Source organism: Triturus cristatus, chromosome 7 (assembly GCF_964204655.1).
Source record: "Triturus cristatus chromosome 7, aTriCri1.1, whole genome shotgun sequence".
Lineage (NCBI taxonomy): Eukaryota > Metazoa > Chordata > Amphibia > Caudata > Salamandridae > Triturus > Triturus cristatus.
In genome coordinates, this window is record NC_140590.1 from 1,188,784,596 (window position 1) to 1,188,805,546 (window position 20,951).

At 43.0% G+C, this 20,951-nt stretch overlaps 1 protein-coding gene across 1 annotated transcript in view; it reads right to left on the minus strand.

Annotated features, from left to right (window-relative positions):
- Positions 1-2,885: 2,885 nt before the first annotated feature.
- Positions 2,886-20,951, minus strand: part of LOC146811427 (integrin alpha-X-like) — a 665,400-nt gene continuing 647,334 nt past the window's right edge. Inside the window, exon 30 of the mRNA XM_085615067.1 lies at positions 2,886-3,200. Coding sequence (XP_085471193.1) covers positions 3,102-3,200 — 99 coding nt within the window. The 3' untranslated portion in view covers positions 2,886-3,101. The remainder of the gene's footprint in view (positions 3,201-20,951) is intronic.

Consider the following 20,951-nt stretch of genomic DNA (forward strand, 5'->3'; position numbering starts at 1 on the left):
GAAGCCGAGGTCGCCATCGGACCGGAGCCGCCCGAAGTCGACATCGAGTAAGACTGCCCGACGCCATCGAATCGGAGGTCGAGATCGAACCGAGGCCGCTGACATCGAGACCGGATCCGCCTGCCGGCGTCGTCAAAGAACTGACATTGTGCCGAGGCCGCCGACATCGAACCGGAACCGCCTCACGGCATCGATACGACTCCAGCGGCGTCGGAGCATCAGAAAAAGGGCAGTAAGTGGAGTAGAGGGCGCCTAAGGCCCTGTGGAGACCTGAGAGACTGCTCTAAGGGGCTAGGGAGGTGCTGGAACCAACCTGACTGTGCCAGGGGTGAACTGGGACTAATCTAGAGAAGTTGTGTGGAGAGAGAGAGCTAGGTCTCTGGTATTTTCCCCCTTTATCTACCTCAGTTTAGGCCTCAGCCTTGACCAAGCCAGGGAGTAGACACCCCCAAGCCTTCCACATCCCCCCAAGCTGTGCCTGGGCCAAATCAGCCCTTAGGAATTCAAAAGTGATCTGAATCCATGAGTGTCACTGTCAGCTTTTAAGTATTTATTAGGGGCACTGTATTTATTGTATTTAACCTATTTATTGTTCCACTGTATTTATTGGTTACAGTATTTATTGCCTCAGAATATTTAATTGCCTGTCTGTATTGCACTTTTATTTATGCCTTCAGTATTTATGATCACCCCTATTTATTGAATCATTAAGCCAGTATTTATTTGTCCTGCACTTTCTAAAAAGTTTGTATATTGTGATTGTTATTTATTTTCTCCAATCAGCAACTAAGAGAAGAAGCAGATAAAGAAAGTTATTTTCATAATTTTTACGGTGTAGAGTCGTTTTTGGAACGGATGCACGCATGGTTATTGTTTGGGTATGTTGTATGCTTAGCACGGAGCCTGATTCCTGACCACTCGAGCCAAGCTACCACAGTGTGTCCGGAAGACCACCACCACCCTTTCAGAGTGGGAGTGTGGTTTTCCAACACTTTTCCAATACTAAAGAATATTACACCTCAGAAAAGGCCAGAACGTTGAAGGAAATAACATCGGTGAAGGGAGTGCCAGGTTCGTTTCACTATTTTTCAGGCTTTCCCTTTGGAGCCAGTAATCTGTCATTCTTTGCGTAAACAAGCACCATATCACATCCCAGACATTTGTTTTACCCTTCTCTCTTGTGCTTTTAACAGCAGAGGAAGGTGCTCGGTGGGGGCTCTGGGATTCATATATTACCCTGGCAGAAATGTCAGATTTCCTGTACATTGCACCCAATCTGTAATGTGTCAAGCAGCCCTTCTGACGGGCCTCCAGAGCACGAAGCGGTGCGTGGTACTGCATCGCAGGGCTGCGGCCTACTCCTGTGTGAGCGCGCGGCTCCCGGTGTCTGCTGCCGACATGTCCCTGATTACATCTCAGGGCCCACTAAGCTGTAGCCAGGGTTAATTTGACCGAGCACAGGGAGTTAAAATGATATCTTGTATATCCCTTCAAGCCCTGTATTGTGGGAAAACCAGAGCTTGTGTTTCCACATAAAAAGTACATTCTCCGACATCCAATTCCCTGATGTAGGCAAATTCCTTAAGCTCCTGCAATATCAAATTTTCTGTCGGAGGATATGGCAGTGCTTTTCATTGTCCAAGAGTGCTCTAACATGTTACTTTGAGACAGGTCGCGCGAAAGCCGGCACGTGACAGCACCTATGTTTAATGAAGGGAGGTCGCATTCCGATCAACATAGGACAACAGTCTCCCATACATGCCAACATTTTAGAAGAGGACAGAGTGAGATTAAATTAAAAAAAAATCGAGAGAAAGCATTTCCCCCATTGACTTCCACTGAAGCAGACGCAACTTCAGGCAGGCGACAGCCAAAAGAAAGTCATTTTTCGGGGGTCTCCAGGTGTTTATTGGGATGTACGCATATCATTCCTGTCATCATCTTTGTGCTCACTGCTCTTCCGTTGAAGCTGACGCAGGCAGTACCGGGGGAAAACTGAACATTTCCTAAAACACCACTGAGCATTTTAAAATTTTCCTGCTCATAGTTCACACATTCTTCCTGAGAATTCAGAACAGTTCCACCTGGCGAGGGTCAGCACCAGGGCAAAGATTCAAGCCTGTGTGGGTGCGAAGGAGGAGACAGATTTTGCAGCAAGGCCCAGAAATCTTTCGAGAGGAAAGCTCTTCATTTCAGCCGCGGGTTTACAAAGTGGGAGGGTTGAGAGGAGTGCAGCCGGCCGAGAGCACACAAAGCTTGCGCTAAAGAAGGAGGCAGCAGGGGGAGGCAAGACAGGAGGGGGCCTGCGCCCGTTTCCCTTCCGGGAACGAGCAGGGGCACCATATGTTTGCAAGTTAATTACAAACATGTGGTGTCAAAGCTCGCACCCGCAAGGGAATCGCCAGACGTGCACGCTTTGCCATTAAAAGCAATGCAATGCGTGCACGTTTTTGGCTGAAAAGGCGCATCGATGGCTAAAGGTTTTTCTCCTATGCAGCGCAGATGGGCTGCGTAGGCGAGACCTAAAAATTGTATTGCAATTTCGCACTTAGGAATCGCAAATTACCATCAAACTAAATTTGATGGTAATTTGCGTTTTCTTTGAAAAATGCAGTAAAGTCACTTTGGGCATGTGTGTGCACAACATGTGTAAAAATGGGAATTTCAGTGGTGCAACAGGGTATCCTTTTGGAACCCTTGCACCCTTGAAATTGCATGCGCAATTTGCGAGTACCTATGGAGTACTCGCAAATTGCGCATGCAATTCCCATTGATTCCTATGGGCCTCTAGGACATGCAGTCCAAGTAGAGGACATCTCCTCTACTTGGGACTGCATGTAAAGTTGGTCAAGGCCTAAAGAAAAAACGCAAACTGCAGACAATGTCCAGGCTCCAAATCCATGCTTTTATTACAAGTTCAGCCTGTGTCTGGCTCATGAAGTCACTTTTGGTCGTATGTGACAAAATAAAGTAGGTCTCTGGTGATGAACCATTTATTGCCTTGTCTTTGCTTGTGATATTTCTCAGATGAACCAAGTCAGCATTTTGTTCCAGGTTCCGAGGTTATTTAGAACTTGCCTGTGGAAGATAGACCAGACGCCTCATTGTTCAACTGTTGGTGGCACCACAGGCGTCTCATTGCCATCAGGGTTATTGGATTCATCGATCATCAGCTTGTACCGACGGGAGAAGAATCCAGCCTAGGAATGAGAGTGTTACAATGAGAAGGAGTCAGGAAGGAAACGGGGGTCATGGAGGTGAGGGGAGGAGAGAGAGAGAGAGAGAGAGAGAGAGAGAGAGAGAGAGAGAGAGAGGAGAGAGAGGAGCTATGGGTCTGAAATGGCGAATCCAGACCATCCTCGTGTTTGCCCCATTCCCCAAATAGCTCAGGCTGCTCTAGACATTACATTTCTGGTGTGAAATGCCTTTAAATTCACTACATTCACCTCTGAAGCAGTACCATTATACCAACTAGCAAGCTAGACTGGCTGTGCACTTAGACGTGTGTAAATGGAGGGCACTGGGAGTAAGGAGTATTAACACCTTTTTATTTATCAATAGGGAGTCGGTTCTCTCAGCTTAGCATATTTAACGTTGTCTTTCTTTGGTTTTAAACGCAACAATTTATCTTTCTGGATGTTTGCATTTCAGCTCTACATTCTAAATTTCAAACCTGTTCCTGAGATGTGCTGTCACTGGTTTATTTAAATTGTATTTAAAACAATTGTATTTGGGAAACTGCCTTAATAAAAATTATAAAGCAGTAGAGTACAATTCTGGCAACCTCACCAACATTGCTTATGGACATCACGACAGATAATTTACAGTAAGCATCAATTGGAAAACTCTAGATTTGTTTGACAACAAAATTAGACTCAATGTGAGAATAACAGTTCATATTCACTAAACTTTGATGAGGTATTTTGCGATTAGATACTTCGTATTTTACGAAATGATGGTAACAAAAGTTGTACAATCTATTAGAAAATTGGAATGTGGCATGCTCTATTGAATACAATGAAGTGTTCCGTGCTTCTACGGGGTGGTAAAAGCCCGCGGAGCAACATTCCACTTTGTATTTGCTCACAGCTGTTGCTGTGAACAAGGCCTCTCGGAACCCGAGGTGATTTAAACCCCTCGTGCTCAGAGAGACCTTTGTTTTATTTGTTAGAACATTCTGCCCTCTTGTGGCAGAACGTTCCAATAGCCTTATAGCCCTCCATAACTGGGTCATACCGGCTATTAAAGTCCCGCTCCCTTGTTAAAGGCCCTCACCTTCGGCTCGGGCCTTTAACGCTGGAGCGGGCCTTTAATGGCTGGTATAGCCCGCTGCGGCGGGCTATAAGGCTATATTAGAACACTGGAATGTGACGTGCTCCATTGAATACAATGGAGTGCTCTGTGCTTCTACGGTCCAGTAAAAGCCCGCAGAGCAAGATTCCACGTTGTGTTTGTTCACAGCTGTTGCTGTGAACAAAGGCCTTTAGGAGCCTGAGGGGATTTAAACCCCCTCGGGCTCCGAGAGGCCTTTGTTTTATTAGTATGAACATTCTGCCCTCTTATGGCAGAATGGTCTAATAACCTTATAGCCCTCCATAACTGGGTCATACCGGCTATTAAAGTCCCGCTCCCTTGTTAAAGGCCCTCACCTTCGGCTCGGGCCTTTAACGCTGGAGCGAGCCTTTAATGGCCGGTATAGCCCGCTCAGGGGGCTATAAGGCTATATTAAAAGATGTTAAACTTGAAAATGCGAGCCCAGTGCACCAAAAGTTTTTTTAGATTCACTCTTGGCAAAGCCAGCAGTCTGCTAACCAGAACTGGCACTAATTCAAAAACAGAACTTCAAAACACACTCTTCAGTTTGAAACTGAATGAACATAAAATAAAACAATCTTGTCCCCAACCTTAGCTCTGGCCAAGTTCCATGAAACCTTGTCTTTCAGATGTTCCCAATCGACACAACACTGGATGCGCAAGAAACTAATTTCCTTCTATGTTCGAAGCCCTGAAAATTTCCAGGTAATCTCCCAGGAGGAACTTTTCAAGTTCAAACAGACGTATCATCACAGTGCACCTCCTTTTCATAGAGTTTACCTTTTCCTGCCTGCCTAAAACTGATCTCTTAACAACCGGATTAATTCAAAGTGAATTCCCAAATTTCAACCGTCTACAATACACCGAGCCACACCACGAATAGAGGCAAAACTCTAGCATTTGCTCAAATGTTCACCGTCCAGAGTACCCAAACATATTTCTCTATCTAAATACATAAGATCAGATCCATGAAAAAAGGTACTGTTTTGTTCTGGAATGCTTTTAGTGCAGGATAAAATTAACAACCTTCATAATGTGCATTGAAAATTGGTATTCCTGCCAATGCCCTAAAAAATAAAGACATATTGTGCGAGAGCTCTTCCTACCACCTTAAACGCATTTTTCCTACCACATTTGGCTTGTGCTCAAGGTGTGGGTGAGAGGTAGGTACACTGATACATATTTGGAGGGTGTGTTGGAAAATCAATTTGTTTTGGCCGGCTTAAGCCCTTTTATTACGGAAAATGTGCGGTAGTAATCCTGGACCCGCTAGCTGATAAAGATGAAGGACTACATCTTTTGACATTGCTCTGATTGTCACAATTGCAACCACATAAGATTTAGATAGCCAAAGCCCTGGAACTGGAAATAAGAAGGTGAAGTGGATGCTGATTTGGCTGGGAACAGGTAAGGTATGGAGCCTAAAGAGTTTTTTTTTTTTTAGTCACCCTTCATATTATTTGCTTTTATCACAGTGTTGTACACACAACACATTCACAGTGTTGTATCACAGTGTTGTACAAAGTGTTGTACAACACTGTACAAAGTGTTGTACAGTGTTGTACAAATATCACAGTGTTGTACAAAGAATGATGCTTTTTTACACAAGCGCAGTCAGACTGCTGTTCTCCTGTAAGGAACAGAAAAGGAAATCATTGAACTCTCAAGAGAGGTGAGGTAGCGTCATCTCTTGCGGCGATGAATAGGGCTGCCATCTTTAATTTCCAATTTAATCACCATTTTTTTCTGGACCTTGGTACTTCTCCATTGTGACTCTTCTCTGGAACCTTCATTTCATGTCTTCGGCATTGCAGATTGCCCTTCTCTATGTTTTCATGAAAATATCTTTGATTTGTGAGTTAGAGCTTATTTTGGATAATTGTTTATGTATTGTTCGGGAACTATTATTACCTGTCCTGCAGATGTAAAGTTGACATTCTGCTTCGTGTTTTCCCCTTAATAACTGCTGTGAAGTACCAACTAAGTGGTCTCCTCAAAAGAATTGTTCTGAGTATCATTCTATTTTAGCACAACATTTATTAGAATAGATATTACTTGCTGTGGACGTCCTTAAGGCTAGCGCCAGATTTTGGGCAATAGTAAATAAACCTTTTTTTGTCTGGCATTAATAACGCCCCGTTGGAATGTAATATCATGGAGGATCAATGGTTCTCTCATTTTAAACTCATATATCATGACCCGGTAGTGATGGGATCCCCCGCTCCCCTAGATCAAAGCATGGGCCTTTTTACTTTGGTTTTTATTGAAGAAGTAGAGCTAGCAATTACGAAAATGACTAGTAACAAGGCCCCTGGCCCGGACGGTGTCCCGGCTGTCTTATATAAATTGAATCCAACTCTGGGCAAAAATGTTAACTAAAGTTTTTAATGTGGCTAGTCAGCATGGATTCGCAAGGTCTTGGTCCCACTCCACCATTATTCCAGTCTACAAAAGGGGTCAGAGAGGTGGCCCATGCTGCTATAGGCCTATATCCCTGATCGATTCTTCTGTAAAAGTGTTATCCCTGCCCTTTTATACGCGGATGATGCAGTGTTTCTAGCATGCACAGCAGTGGGGCTCCAGAGGCTCTTGGATTTCTTTTGGGGTATTTCTGCAATCTTTGGATCTAAATGTCAACATAGCCAAATCGCATACAATGATCATGGGCCAGAGACCAAAAAAGTTTAAAACCTTTTATTGTGAAGGTGCAGAACTGTCTAGGGTGACCTCATTTATTTATTTGGGGGTACTGTTTGATGAGAGGCGTTCGTGGGTACCTCAACAGAAAGCTAAAAAACATGCCATGGCAAGATTTACAGCAGCCGTTCTTGGTTTTGCGCAGTGGCGTGGGGCCAAGCCAATCGAAGCTATGCTTAATATCTACAGATCCAAATGTATTGCCATTGTGAAGTATGGGTCTGCAATTTGGAGTTATAAGCCGGTAGAGGGTTTACAAATAGTGGAAAATAAGTTTCTAAGGAAACTGTTGTTGGTTCCTCAATCCACCCCCACGTACATTACCCATCAAGATCTAGGCATTGGCTTTGTCTCTGACCTGATAGGTCTGGCCCCAGTTGTATGCTGGCTAACGATCTAGACCAATCCAGAATTGGTGCTGAACCGTGAGATTGCACAGGAGTGTGTATCCTTGGTTAGAGCAAACTGCATCCGGTGGTAACGATATGTAAAAATGATCTCAAAGAAACTAGGGGGCCCGAACTCTTTGACTCTCCAGAAAAAATTAGGAAAGAGGATCTAGTGTGGACTAAAAAACACTTTTTAAACATGATGTTTTTAGAGGGAGAGGCGAGTGAGAAAACAAAACCCACGGTGAGAGCATACCTCTTGTTAAAAACATCTCCATTGACAGAACCCTGTCTGAAAATTGTCACTAAGCCTTATTATCGCTTTCTTTTCATCAGATTTCGGCTTAATTTTTTTGCATTGTCTACTCGCCGAACCGCAGGGGTGGAGAAGGGTGAATGATCTAGGCCTATGTACATGTGATAATTTCTCCATCCAGGACACTATGCACTTTACAATGTTTTGTGATCATTTTAGCGATATGCATAGAAAGTATTTAGTACCTATTTTAAAGGGAAAACGCTTTACACAGGTCAGGCCAGCACTATTATACTTGCAGATGCTGGATGACCCCTGGGAGACTTTTAATATTACAAGTTTTTAGTTGCCGCTGCTAGGCAAAGGAAAAGAAGGCACATCATATTAAGTACTTCGGTTGCGTCTTTATGAACAGATGAACTCAGTTTTAATATTTGCCTTTCTACCTGAGGAGTCTGGCTGTATAACACGTGTAAAGGAAAAATCGGCTTGTAATATGGACAGTTCGCCCCCTCCAGAGATCTTATAGAGACATTTTTATCTAGATTTTCCCTTTTGATGCTAATAGTTGCAGCTCGTTTTAACAGTTTTTTTTATGAATCTGGTGATGAAATGTTTCATGGTGCCTAAGATTATTTATGATATTTTTATTGTCATAGTATGTTGTACGCAGTGTACTTTTATGGTTTTTACTCACCAAATAAAGTGGTTTTGAGCGACTGACTGACTCTAGAATAGATATGGATAGTCACCAGAATATGTCTTTGAAGTATCACAGATATGTGTGTTTCATCATTAGAAAACACCACATCTGACCTAAGCAATGATAGAGAGAAACGCACTAGAAGTAGGACAAAGCTCTAGACGGTAAATAAGTGTGTGTAACATTATGAATTAATGAAGAGAAAACACTGAGGGCCTGATTATGATGCGGTCCGAACTGCATCTACTGCTGCGGTCTGCGTGCGGTCAGAGGCAGCAGTCATAGGGACCGACTGACACAATCCTACGGGCTCATGGAGCCCGTCGGTGTGTCGGAGTCTCCTCATTATACCTTAAGGACGGCATTTCTGCTGTCGAGATTATGATGTCGGTTTCTGACAGCCTTTCCCTGTCGGCCTTTCCAAGAAAGGCTGTTGGAAATCAACTTTGGGGGCCACTAGCAGGGCCCCTTCCCCCCTGGCCCTCCGCATGTGGCCCTTGTGGGCACCTATGGTGCCCCCCCTAACATCCCTGTACCGTGTGGCAGGCACCGTGAGGTGCCTGCCACATGATGTAGGGATGTTTAAAAACCTCAATTTTTCAATAGGAGCTTGTGCTGCGGATGGTTTCAGCCCACCGCAAAAGCTCCCATTGAAAAATTGAAGTTTGCGACTGATCCTTATTGCAATGTTGGAACCGCTGACCTGAGGTCGGTCAGTTCCCTATCCGCAGCGATGTTCGTTGGAGGCAACTCCAGCAGACAACGTAATCAGGCCCTAAGGGTGATTTGACTCTGAACTCTCTCCTATGTTCACGTATATATTTCTTTCATCAATTCCCTTTCCCTCCCAGTGGATTCTTGCTGTCTTAGTTACCTTTGGATATCTCCGGAAGCCTCTAGTGGGTTGGCTGATCTGTCTTGATCTGTCTACATTCTGGGGCATCCGTGTAGAGCGGTTGAGTCTGCCTTAACACTGACATGCCATGTGCTGGGATCAGTCAACCGTTTCGCTGCCACGTATTGGAAGAAAAAGGAAGCATCTAATGGCAAGGATCTTAAGGTCTGATTAGGGAACACATTTTCTGATGTGTTAAAGTCTAAAGTGGTAGTTTGCCCTTTTCACTGTTGACTTGATGCATGACTCTAGGCTGAGCTGAGAGACTAGGAAGACACCTAAGGTTTTTGCAGCGGTGATCGTTTTTACCAAATAAGGTTACCACTTATACATCGTAAGGCGCTCTGACACCTACATTTGGTTGAGAAGACCTAGCTATACAAGGGACGACAATGTGCCCACCTTGATTAAGGACACTACAGCTTTTCGACTAAACGGATAAAAAGTAATGAGGTTGAGATCCCGCAAATGCTGGGGTAGGTTATTAGGAGATGACATTTCCTTCATTCATAATAATGTTGATCACGTCCAGAGTGGAAAACAAAAGAGTGGTAGTGGTATGGACATTGCGGGTTATAGTTTATGAGCTATAGCATTTAACTGTTGATGCAGTTTGTTCTGTATCTGAAAATCTAATACAATGTTTCTTCCAAAAAAAGATGTATATATAATTTTGTGTTTGCATAATTTTCCTTGTCAGTGCCTATATGAATCCTCCCAGGCTGCACATACCTGAATTGAAACGAACCAGCTACACATAGCAAACCATAGTGAACATTACATCACACATACAACCAAACAGATTCACGAAATAAGCATATTAACCAGACTCACAATACTGATCGTCCAACTCAGTCAGAAAATAGAGGCCAGTTATTGACAGATTCATTGAGATCATGCAGTAAAGTATCTGAACACCGACAACCCTGCAAGGCCACCCTAACGATAATACTCTCCTTTACGAATCTCTGTAACATACCAACATCAGGGGAGTAGCCAGTGTGTCATAGGCCCTAGTGCAAGGATGGAAATGGCCCCCTGGTTGCTATTTGAACAGTGAAATACAGCAACAATCGGGGTTCAGTGGACCCCTTGGTCCTCTGGTCCCATGTGCCACTGCACCTGCTGCACCAATGGCAGATATGCTCCTGACCAATACCACACTCCCAACATTTCCCAGTGGGCCGTCTTTGTTACTGGAAGGGTCCAAACACTACTCAATTTCACTGCTTAGCAAAACCTACATCGAATTAGATAGCATTTCTCAGCAGAGTTTCACTACATCACCTGGTCCTTCTTAGTAGTACTTCTCAGAAAACCTGCTATACTTTTAATAACACTAAATCAACACTTAAGGGAAGTCACAGGTAAGTGCCCAATGATTGAATAGTAATAGTCTGAAATTCTTTCCTCTTTCAGTTATAATACACACTCTTCCATAATGTCACTGCAGACCCTTTTATGATCTGTGCTATGGCTGATAAGTAAGTGGCTGACACTGTCCAAACTCTAGAGAGCATATGTACAAGGAAATGTTTGAGTGAGGAGCTGCGCTAAATTTGGCAGCGCCGTGCTCTGACATTTCCAAAACGCAGGGTCGTGCCGTATTTACAACAATACGGCACGGCTGGAACATTCTGGCTATCACCCTAGCTCACTCGCAGTTCACGATGACCTTAAAGTGAGATCTGGGATGAGGAAGACCCCAGAGGGAGTAATGATCACAATCCATCTTGGAACTCAGGAAGCACTTCACTAGCACAACGAAAGGAGACTCCGTGACAAGAAGGTTGCCCATGGAAATAATATGACACATTGCCTCAAAAGGGAGTATTGAACGAATGGGGAAAACGGTGTGGAGGTAGAGCAAAGAAAGAAAGAGTGGAGCAGAGGAAGGAGAAAAAGAAGAGAAGAGAGGAAGCATAGAAATAGGTGAAAAAAGAAGCAATAGAATCAAAATGACCATTGGGAAAGCCATTAGGTCTTACTAATTTGAAAGAATCATTGACATTCAAAAGCTGCAATCAGCTCATTCCTGATGCCGGCTGCAGTACCATAGGTCATTACTGGCTGTCCCTCAAATTAGATGCAAGTGATTTCTGTAGAAGGCTCCAGCATCTCAACCAAGTACTACAGGATCCATAGACATATCTTGCCGCTTTTTAACAAAACTTCCACCTTGGAGCAGGAGTAAGATGTATGCACTGCAAAGATGGAGGAAGATTAGGCCTGGTAGACGTGCAAGGTTAGGTACGATATGCATGGTAGATTGGCTATGGTAGGTTAAGTATGGTATAGAAGGTAGGTATGATAGGTAGGTGGGTATAGCAGGTTGGGCATGGCATACTATGCATGTATGGCAGACGGGCATGGTAGATCAGTTAGTTATGGTATTTTAGGTATCGTAGATTGGCATGGTAGGTAGGGTAGGCAGGTATGGTAGGTATGATAGGTTTGATAAGTAGTTATGGGTGGTCGGTATGTATAGAAGATACGTTTGGTACAGCAGTTATGGAAGGTATGATAGGCTAGTTATGGTGGATATGATAGAGAGATATGAAAGTCAAGTAGGTACGTTTGATAGGTATGATAGGTTATGTATGTTGGGCTAGGTATGGTAGTTAGGTGGGTTGATAAGTTAGGTATAGTAGGTAGGTTAGAAGATATGGTAGGCTTGTTATGTTAGGTTAAAATAGGTGAGGAATGGTATGAATGGTCGGTATTTATCACAGTAGGTGGGCGTGATAGGTTCCGTGTGATAGGTTTGGTAGATGGGTACGGTAGGTAGTTTAGGATGGTAGCAATGGCAGGCTGCTGTGGGTAGGTAGGGTTCGTAGTTTCTGTATGGTAGATTAGGTATAGTATGGCAGGTCAGGAACTGTAGAATATAATACCATTTTTGTCTACTATTTAAAAGTTATACTATCTGGGACGCGGTCTGGCCACGCAGCAAGATGGCTGCTTAGTCTCGGAGCACAGCGCTGTGGGGAGCCCCGGACAGCGACAAAGAGCTTCCTATTACCGTAACAAAAACCAGCACATTTGTTAAAGTCAGCGGATATGCCGAGGATTTTCAATGTGAGACCCTTCTGCTACCAAATGTGTCTAATGTATAAGAAACTAAGAGAGGCCTAAAAACGGGTGGAATGCTACGATGCTGCGACACTGCTGATGTGATTTTGTGTGGCCTGTACTCACCGGATTTGTGTTCTCTGATGGAGGCATCGGACGGCTCTGGAGCGGAGTCTTGCATGCTCTCTTCCTTAGGCAGCTTGTTGTCCCGTGGTTTTGAACCTATGCTCAATTGGCACGGACTGAGCCCGTGCTCCTTGATCTTTGCCAAGTGTCAGGAGAAGGAGGCGTCTGAGGCAAGCTCGGGCTCCCCATTGAGCTGCCATTGCTCAGTTCACATCGATCAATGTCGAATGGCTCTGGGGTGGAGACGGGTCCGCCTCTTCAAGCAATTTGGTGCCGGGTGACATTCTATCCTGAACTCCTCTGAAGTGGAGTAATATTTGGTTCATACTGTCACCGAGTGGGAAGAACGCACCATTACCTGACAAAATCTTAAAAACCTATCCTCTTTTTCCTATTCCATCAGCTGAACAGAGTGTGGTACCTCTGGTCTGTTTTCTACTTCAAGCAGGGCAGACTGGGTCCTCTTTATCACAAGGTGTTGCAGGCGCCAGGTAAGCAGCATTGGGAGGTGTGCTACGGCTAACTTGCCTTGAAAAGGTGAAACTCATCTTTAATTAACATTAATGCATTTTTGGAGATAAAGTACACAAAAACCCACAGGGTTTTGCATTCAAGGTGACATCTATTTACCCATGTTTTGTGTGGTGTTGTGGCGGTGTACACAGGTGTAATTTATCAAAAGAAGATTTGTTCTAGAGTAGCTTGCCACACCCTATCACGACACCTTCACGCATCGTCACAACTCACCCTAGTGCAGTTGTCAAGATAGAAGGCTGACAACTATCAATGTGGGAGTCTAGTGCATATCTATCTCAGCATAATGGTCATTTTACACTTTGCTCCTGAGCCAAGAAGTTAATACTTCAATAGTGAATAAATTAGCAGTTAAAAAATACGCACCAACTCTTCTATAAGTGGGCGTAGCAGTGCTCCTATTGCAGAAATGTATACTGATTTCAAGCATCTTAGGAAGGTTTAACCACCAATATTATATTTTCAATCAGCCATTCCTACAGGCGGTCTGTCCATAAAAGACAACAATATATGGTTTCTCCTTTACTCTTAAACCTGGACGAGGTTAGTACCCCTCAGATAAAATGTGTGCTGTTTTCTGATCCTTCAAAGGGTGGTCTCTTTTTGCATCTTTTGCACCTGAGGTACATTAACCTCTTTGACTTGATTCAATTATTACTATTCCCCTCTTTAATTGCTTCACGCATATCTGTACTCATCGATTACTACATTGAAAGCACCAGATCAGGAAAGCATTTACTTAAAGGATCTTACCAGGAACATTGGGGATGCCTTCTGGAAAAGATACTGGAAAACCAGCAAAATAACTCCTTTTCTTGGAGGCTCTAAATCAGGGTCGCCCCATCTCAAAATCTCTGAATATCACTCCCTCTACTCAGAAATCACCTACGCCTATGATGGCAACATCACCTCATTCTACTATGGAGCGGACACTCCAAGAAATCTCAGCAGTAGGCCATTGCCTAGAGGGTATGGAGACATCTGAAACTGCTCTCACAGCTAAGACCAAGTCCATCCGCGCAGACATCCCTGGATTTCAGAGTCGGATCAATGGTCTCACTGCACGGGTTGTTTCAATGGAGAACCTTCATGATACTATACCGAACCGTGACCAAGAACTTCTCTTCCATAGAAGCAAATTGGTAGATTTGGAAGACAGAAGTCGCAGAGACAATGTCAGTCTCTTTGGTTTTCCAGAAAGAATAGAATGCTCTGACACTAAATCCTTTCTAAGATCAACCCTTCCATAGATCACAGGTCTTACTTTTGACCCACCACTGGAGATGCAGAGAGCACATCGTATTGGTCCACCTAGGGAGGGAAAACAAAGTGTGGCCACGTCCACTCATTGTTTGTTCTCTACGCCATGAGCAGGCTCGCCAATTAATCACTGCGGCTCGTACACATGGCCCTTACACATTTGAAGGATATGAGATCAGAATGACAGCAGACTTCTCAGAAGAAATAAACAAGCGTCGTATGGCCTTGCTTTCTCTCCAACCTCGCCAGCGTCAACTAGCCATCAAGTACGGCCTCATTTGAACCTGCACGTCTACAGATTAGTAAAGACGGAACCTCCAAAGAATTTTTTGATCCAGAATATCTGAACAGTTTTTTGACAATCTTACTCCTCAAAATATGGACTGTACTGTGTCTATATCAGAGATTGATCCTCAAATTCGTCATTGAATATTAAGACACTCATTGGTGAATCCCGACATAAACCAGGACGGTCTCAAAGTAGAGGTTGAAGTCCAGATAGACATGTTCGCTCCTTGGGAAATCGTGAGCAGGCTGCTCTTACGCAAGAAAGAGACAGAGACAAATCATGCTCTCCTCTTAAACCCTCTTCATCATCTGAGGGAGGAGTGTTTGAACTCTGTCTGTCTATTTGATTGCCCTACATTGATGAAACAATGGAAATTCACTACCTTATTGTCTGCCGTGGACGGATAGACGAATGGATGAGTACCTGAACTTTCTATCACTTTGTTATACATTGCTTACTTTATAATGTTCCTATTTACTCTTTTATTTGATTTTTTTTACTCTTTTACACTACTCCCTTTTTCTACTCCCCTCCCCTCCCCACTCCCTCTTTTCCTTTTCCCTTTGCTTTTCCCTTGCCTTTCTTAATATGTACATATGATAGTGTTTAATTGTTCTCTTGTTTGCTTTTACTTTCTGCTTTGTAAATTTTGTATGACATTGATTAGGATGGCTGGTTATATACATGTATTCTTGCTTACCTGTTATGCACTATGTGCTCTATAATGTTCTTTTTCTTTTGATTCCCTCATACATATTATTTTCCCCTCTTTCTCCTTTCTCCTTTTCTTGACTTATGATAATATTTATCCAAAATAATATTTAATTATAATATTTAAATGTGTTGATATTTACTCGTAATTAATATGTTATGCAAAAGCTGTTTTTCATTGTACTCTACATATGATGAATTCTGAATGACATAGGCTTTCTTTTTTCGCACTTTCCCTCTTCCCTATTCCCTTCCCCTGGTCTCCTCCTCTCCTTTAATGCTGCACTCTTATGTTGCTTCTCCTTTTCCCCCTATCTTTCCGTCTTTCAAACCTGTCCTTTATTCTATGAACCGAATATTTGAATACATGAGTACTCTCATGTTCTCTACCTCAATGGTGTTGATTTTACAGCATAGCTGTGTTTTTCCTAGTAATCTTGTTGCCTGATGGGACTCCCCCGGCACATATAGACCGAACGTTTAGACCCGTAGAGAATAGTCCTATATTGCTTGTGTTGTATCTCTCCTGTAAAGCACATTTACCCCTTCTTTTCATTTTCCCTCCAGATGCTCTAGAACTTAACCATTACTTCTTTTCTCTTGTCCTTTTACATATACACAAGTGACAATTCTATTTCTATTTCCTATTTTAACTGAAGACATACTCACTTGCGTGACAACATACAATACAGTTTCCAACACAGTGAAAAAAATCATAAACAAAAACTGTTGCATTCTTACGTCAAGATCTCTCAAATGGCCCAAACCCAGATTCGGCAACATAAGGACGACGAACATACGCGACCAGTTGGTCCATACAAGACCGCCGCCTGAAAAATCTAGAACAGAATCAATCACACACTTGTGGAACATGGCACCCGTTACAGGTCATTACCCATGTGGGTCATGCTCTGTGTGCAACGAAGAGTCTACAACTCACACCAGATTTTAAATGATCCGTACAACATCACACAAACTGAAATACCACCCATGTAGTCTACATGATCACATGCCCTTGCAACCCCAAGTACATTAATATGGCCTGTAGAAAGATCAAACAGAGGATTGGAGAACACAGAAGCAACATTACATGCAAGAAAACCACCATAGAGTACCCATTTCATCAACACCCAACACACAGTTGAAGAAATTAACTTGGTAATTCTAGAGACATTAACTGAAAACGACCATAACGCATGACGGATTCTTTTTGAGAAAGAACAACGGTGGGTTCACCGTCTTAAAACTGACAAAACTGGGCTGAACTACAACATCCCATGGCACACCGTCTTATGATTAAACCAGACAGACAACAGAGAGACTAACGGCTACATCAGCCTAAAGGAATGTGAAGGCACCCTCTGCACTTTAATGGACCTTTTGACATAACTCAAGAATTTAGTTCCTGCAGAGGTAACACTAATAATACCACACCTGCTAAGACAATAACACACTCAGTACACACTTAACAGATCCTGATATGATCCTGAACTGTAAAAACCACAGACTAAATACACATCAAAAAACATGGCTAGTACACAAACTACCCCAGTATCTTTTTCCACAAAACACAGAAGCCATACAATCCATGCTATCACTATGTTATGTAATGCCCAGTAAAATTGCACCAGAGTATAAGACTGGTATATATTAGAGATCCACTATACAAACTACGCAATTCTGATTCATATTGAGTCAATAACATCAGAAACAAGCTGCTTTATTAATATATTTGGTCATTTTAAATCTTAATCTATGCCCCATAATCGAGTGAGTTATTTAGTTGATTGTTTATTCACTCCACAACATGATACAAGAGTCACGTCCCTATTAACATTTTCCCACGTGCACATAGACATTGTAGTCTCTTTACTATGACAACTACTAACACCATTTATACGGCTCTGCTACCGGCCCGCGTCACCGGGGCACAAGAAATGGAGCCAGCACTAGTTGTGAAGGAGACTCCAAAAGGTATGTCTTACAACATGCGAACACCGCATATTGTCATCATGTATTTCCTTTCTCCTAACTTCATTTTACTTTTTTCTGCCACAGTCAGAGTTAACAACTCTCCTCTTGTCCCTGAATGAAGCCCAATAGACCGCCAAAATAAGGTATTGTAGCACTGCACGCAACACGTGGATACCAATATCTCAACGGCAAGCGACACGGTCACCATTATGGCCTGTCTCTTCCTATGTATTTGCCTAACTCAACATGTGACAATTATTTGATTTTTAGTGGAGGCCCATATCAACTGTAAAAGGCCCTTACCGTACTATAACTTGGGCTTTACCCGAACGCACCTATTTTACCAAAGCGCGCCACTAACCAACACTTTGAAGCGCTCAATACTTGCCGATAATAGCACACAGATGTGAGCATTACTTTCCAGATGCGACATCGAACCAGAAGTATGGTGTGCCCATAATTTCTTGCCACATATAAAAAGGATGCTCACTAGGTATTTTCTTGAGAATAGCATGACATCAACATCGATCCTTAACGTCAGTATTAATCACCACGCCTACTGAGTCCTCATAATATGAACAATTTCCCTAGCTAGGGATTGATCTCATGTAATAACTAGCCTTAATAGCATCTAGCATATCAAGCACAATAATTTTGATATAGTAACGAATTGCTTTGGTGTCCATGGTCATTTTTATTTCTTTTTTTTCAGTTACAGGTACTACTGACCAGTAACTATCCAGTGTTCTAATAGGCCCACTGTGAAGAAGTGTAAGTGCACAACTTATCCCCGCACGTTACGAACAGTCACGTTCTCCTATATGGTCCTGAAGAAAGCCCCCCGACCCGATCAGGCACCAAAGGGGCTGAAACATGTCAACCACATACCTTTTTAAAGCAGGTGCTATAGAACAGTAGCCCTTCTATTCACGCACCATATATTATTTTAATCTAACCCCATTTCCTACAAGAATAAGGCAATTTTGAGGATTGGAGGTAATTTTAACTTCACTTCGCACTCTTACTCCTATTTCTGATCACTACTGAAATTACCAGTTGGTCTCCCTCCTCCTGGAGGAAAGCATAATAAAAACTCATGAAGATGCGTTTCACTTATTAACTGAGTCGGAAAATCTAGATATGCTGCTCTGACATTTTCTCACGTGAATGAGGGTTTTTTTAGATGGCAAGGACACATGACCCTGGTTTAAAAAACAGGACAAATGATTAATTCCCCTTTTGATTATGTACTTGTCCTTAGTCTTTCTCCTTACCCGGAGTTTTTCTTTCTCCCTTCTTCCCTTCCCCTCTCCTTTCTTCAGTTTTTTCTCCCTTGTATAGTTCTCTCCCCCATTCTTCTCCACATTTGTTTCTGATATCCCCTCTACTTATCTACACAGCTTGTCCTCTTTACCCTAGTTCTTTCCTAACTTTCCCCTTTATAATCTTACACCTTTATTTCCTTACATCAGTTGTTCCTACAAAAACCAACCTCTCTTGATTTATACTGAACACATAACAATGAATGCTTCTTCTTCTGATTCACTTCGCATTATCTCATGGAATGCCAATGGTCTTACACATTACATTAAACGTAAGAATGTACTCTCCTACCTTCATACCAAAAGAGCTGATATTGCTCTTTTGCAAGAGACTCATTTGGATGCTTTAGTCATCCAAGCTACGCCGGGATTGGGTGGGAAAAGTCATCCATTGTGGATTGACAACACAGTCTACTTCTAAGGAGAATCATCCACGGAAATGTGGAGTGGCTATTCTCTTACATAAATCCTTACCTGTCACTACCGTCAAGACCTGGGTTGATCCAGATGGCAGGTATACCTTTGCTAAGTTACAAATAGGTGACAGGACCCTCTGTGTTGGCTCACTATATGCTCCAATGTGAGCCAAACACTTCTATCTTCTCAACCTGAGTTGTTTGTTAGTAGAAATCGGAGCATCCAGCTATGTCATTGGTGGACACTGGAATCTGGCTCATGACACAGTTTTAGACAGAACAGGCCCTTTGGACAAATGTAATGAGGGAGACAAAGCCCTGTTGAGAGACATAAGATCGGACCATGGACTAGTGGAGCAATGGCGCCTTTGTCACCATACAGATCAGGAGTATTCCTTCCTCTCCTCTGCTCACGGAACTCAGTCTGGAATAGACTATTTTCTTATATCTCACTCACTAGTTGCAATTGCTAGTGAATCCCATATATTGGGAGCTGCTCTCTCTGTCCCTCCCCGGTTCTCTTTGTTCTTGACATAGGTTTAGTTTCCCCAGGCCGTAAACCATGGCGTATGAATATTCAGAGTTATCGCTCATCCCTACGTACATTTCTCTGAATACCTAATCAACAATAAATCAACAGTTACTTCCCATAGGACCATTTGGGCAGCTGCTAAAGCAACTATTCATGGTCAACTGATGAGAGATGCATCTGAGGCCAATAAAAAAGCATCTCTTCGCTCTATTGAACTCAAGTATCAAATTGTCTCCCTTATACACCTTTATACCTCTCATCCTACAGTTCCCAACCACTGATGCTTAGAGCTAGCTAGAATGGAGCTCAATATTTTGTACTCCTCTAAAGCCAAATATGCCCCTCAACGTCTAAAAGGCAGACATTATGAACAAGGGTAGAAAGCAGGTTGTTTACTTGCAGCACAGCTGAAACAACATGAGGCGGCCATGGCTATCCCTGCTATACAGACGGAAGTGAAGTGATTCTTACTAATTCACATGATATAGTTAACACTTTTGCATCATTTTATGAAAGACTTTATACCCCTGAGACTCATGCAACTGAAGATCAATTATCATCCTATCTTGCAAATATTGACCTTTCTAACTTTACTGATTAAGGTAGAAATGTATTTAATGGTGACATTAGCAAAGAAGAAATTGCTGCAGCCATTGCTAGATTGCCTTACCACAAATCTCCGGGAGAAGATGGATTTCCTGCGGAATATTATAACATGGTCTGGGGAGGAATCAATTGAAACTCTACACTCTGCTTTTCATGAAGCTGTTCAGACAGCCTCGCTTGGTCCTATTTCAAACAGGGCATTGATTGCGGTCATCCCCAAACCGGGCAGAGATCTGCCTTCTTGTGGCAGTTATCGTCCCATCTCCCTTATTAATGAAGACATAAACATTTTTGTAAGTATTCTTGCAGCACGACTTCGCAAAGTCATTCCATCCCTTATACATCACACACAGGTTGGTTTTGTCCCAGGCCATTCTTCTAGGAATCACTTTCAAACACTAGCCCACACTTTATGGTCTGCAAAAGAAATGACAGAAGATGCGGTGGCTCTTTCCTTAGACGTGGAAAAAGAGTTTGACCACATTGATTGGGGTTACCTTTTTGCCACCATGAAGTGCTTTGGACTAGGTGATCAGCTTATCTCCAAAGTCCACCTTCTATACGACAATCCTGTAGCCGAGGTAAACCGGAACCGGAAAACCTAAACAACCCGCTACCTGCTACCAGCGTTCGCAATTTGGGCATCATGCTAAATCACCAACTGAGCATGGAAACGCAGGTTTCAAGAACAGTCGCCACCTGCTCAGCCCTTATGCGCTCACTGCGCAAAATCCTGCCTCTACTACCACCATCAGCCCGAGCATCGATAGTCAGGTGCACGATTCTCAGTCGCCTTGACTATTGTAATGCCCTCCTGCTTGAATCCCCTGCGACACTGCTAGACAGACTCCAACG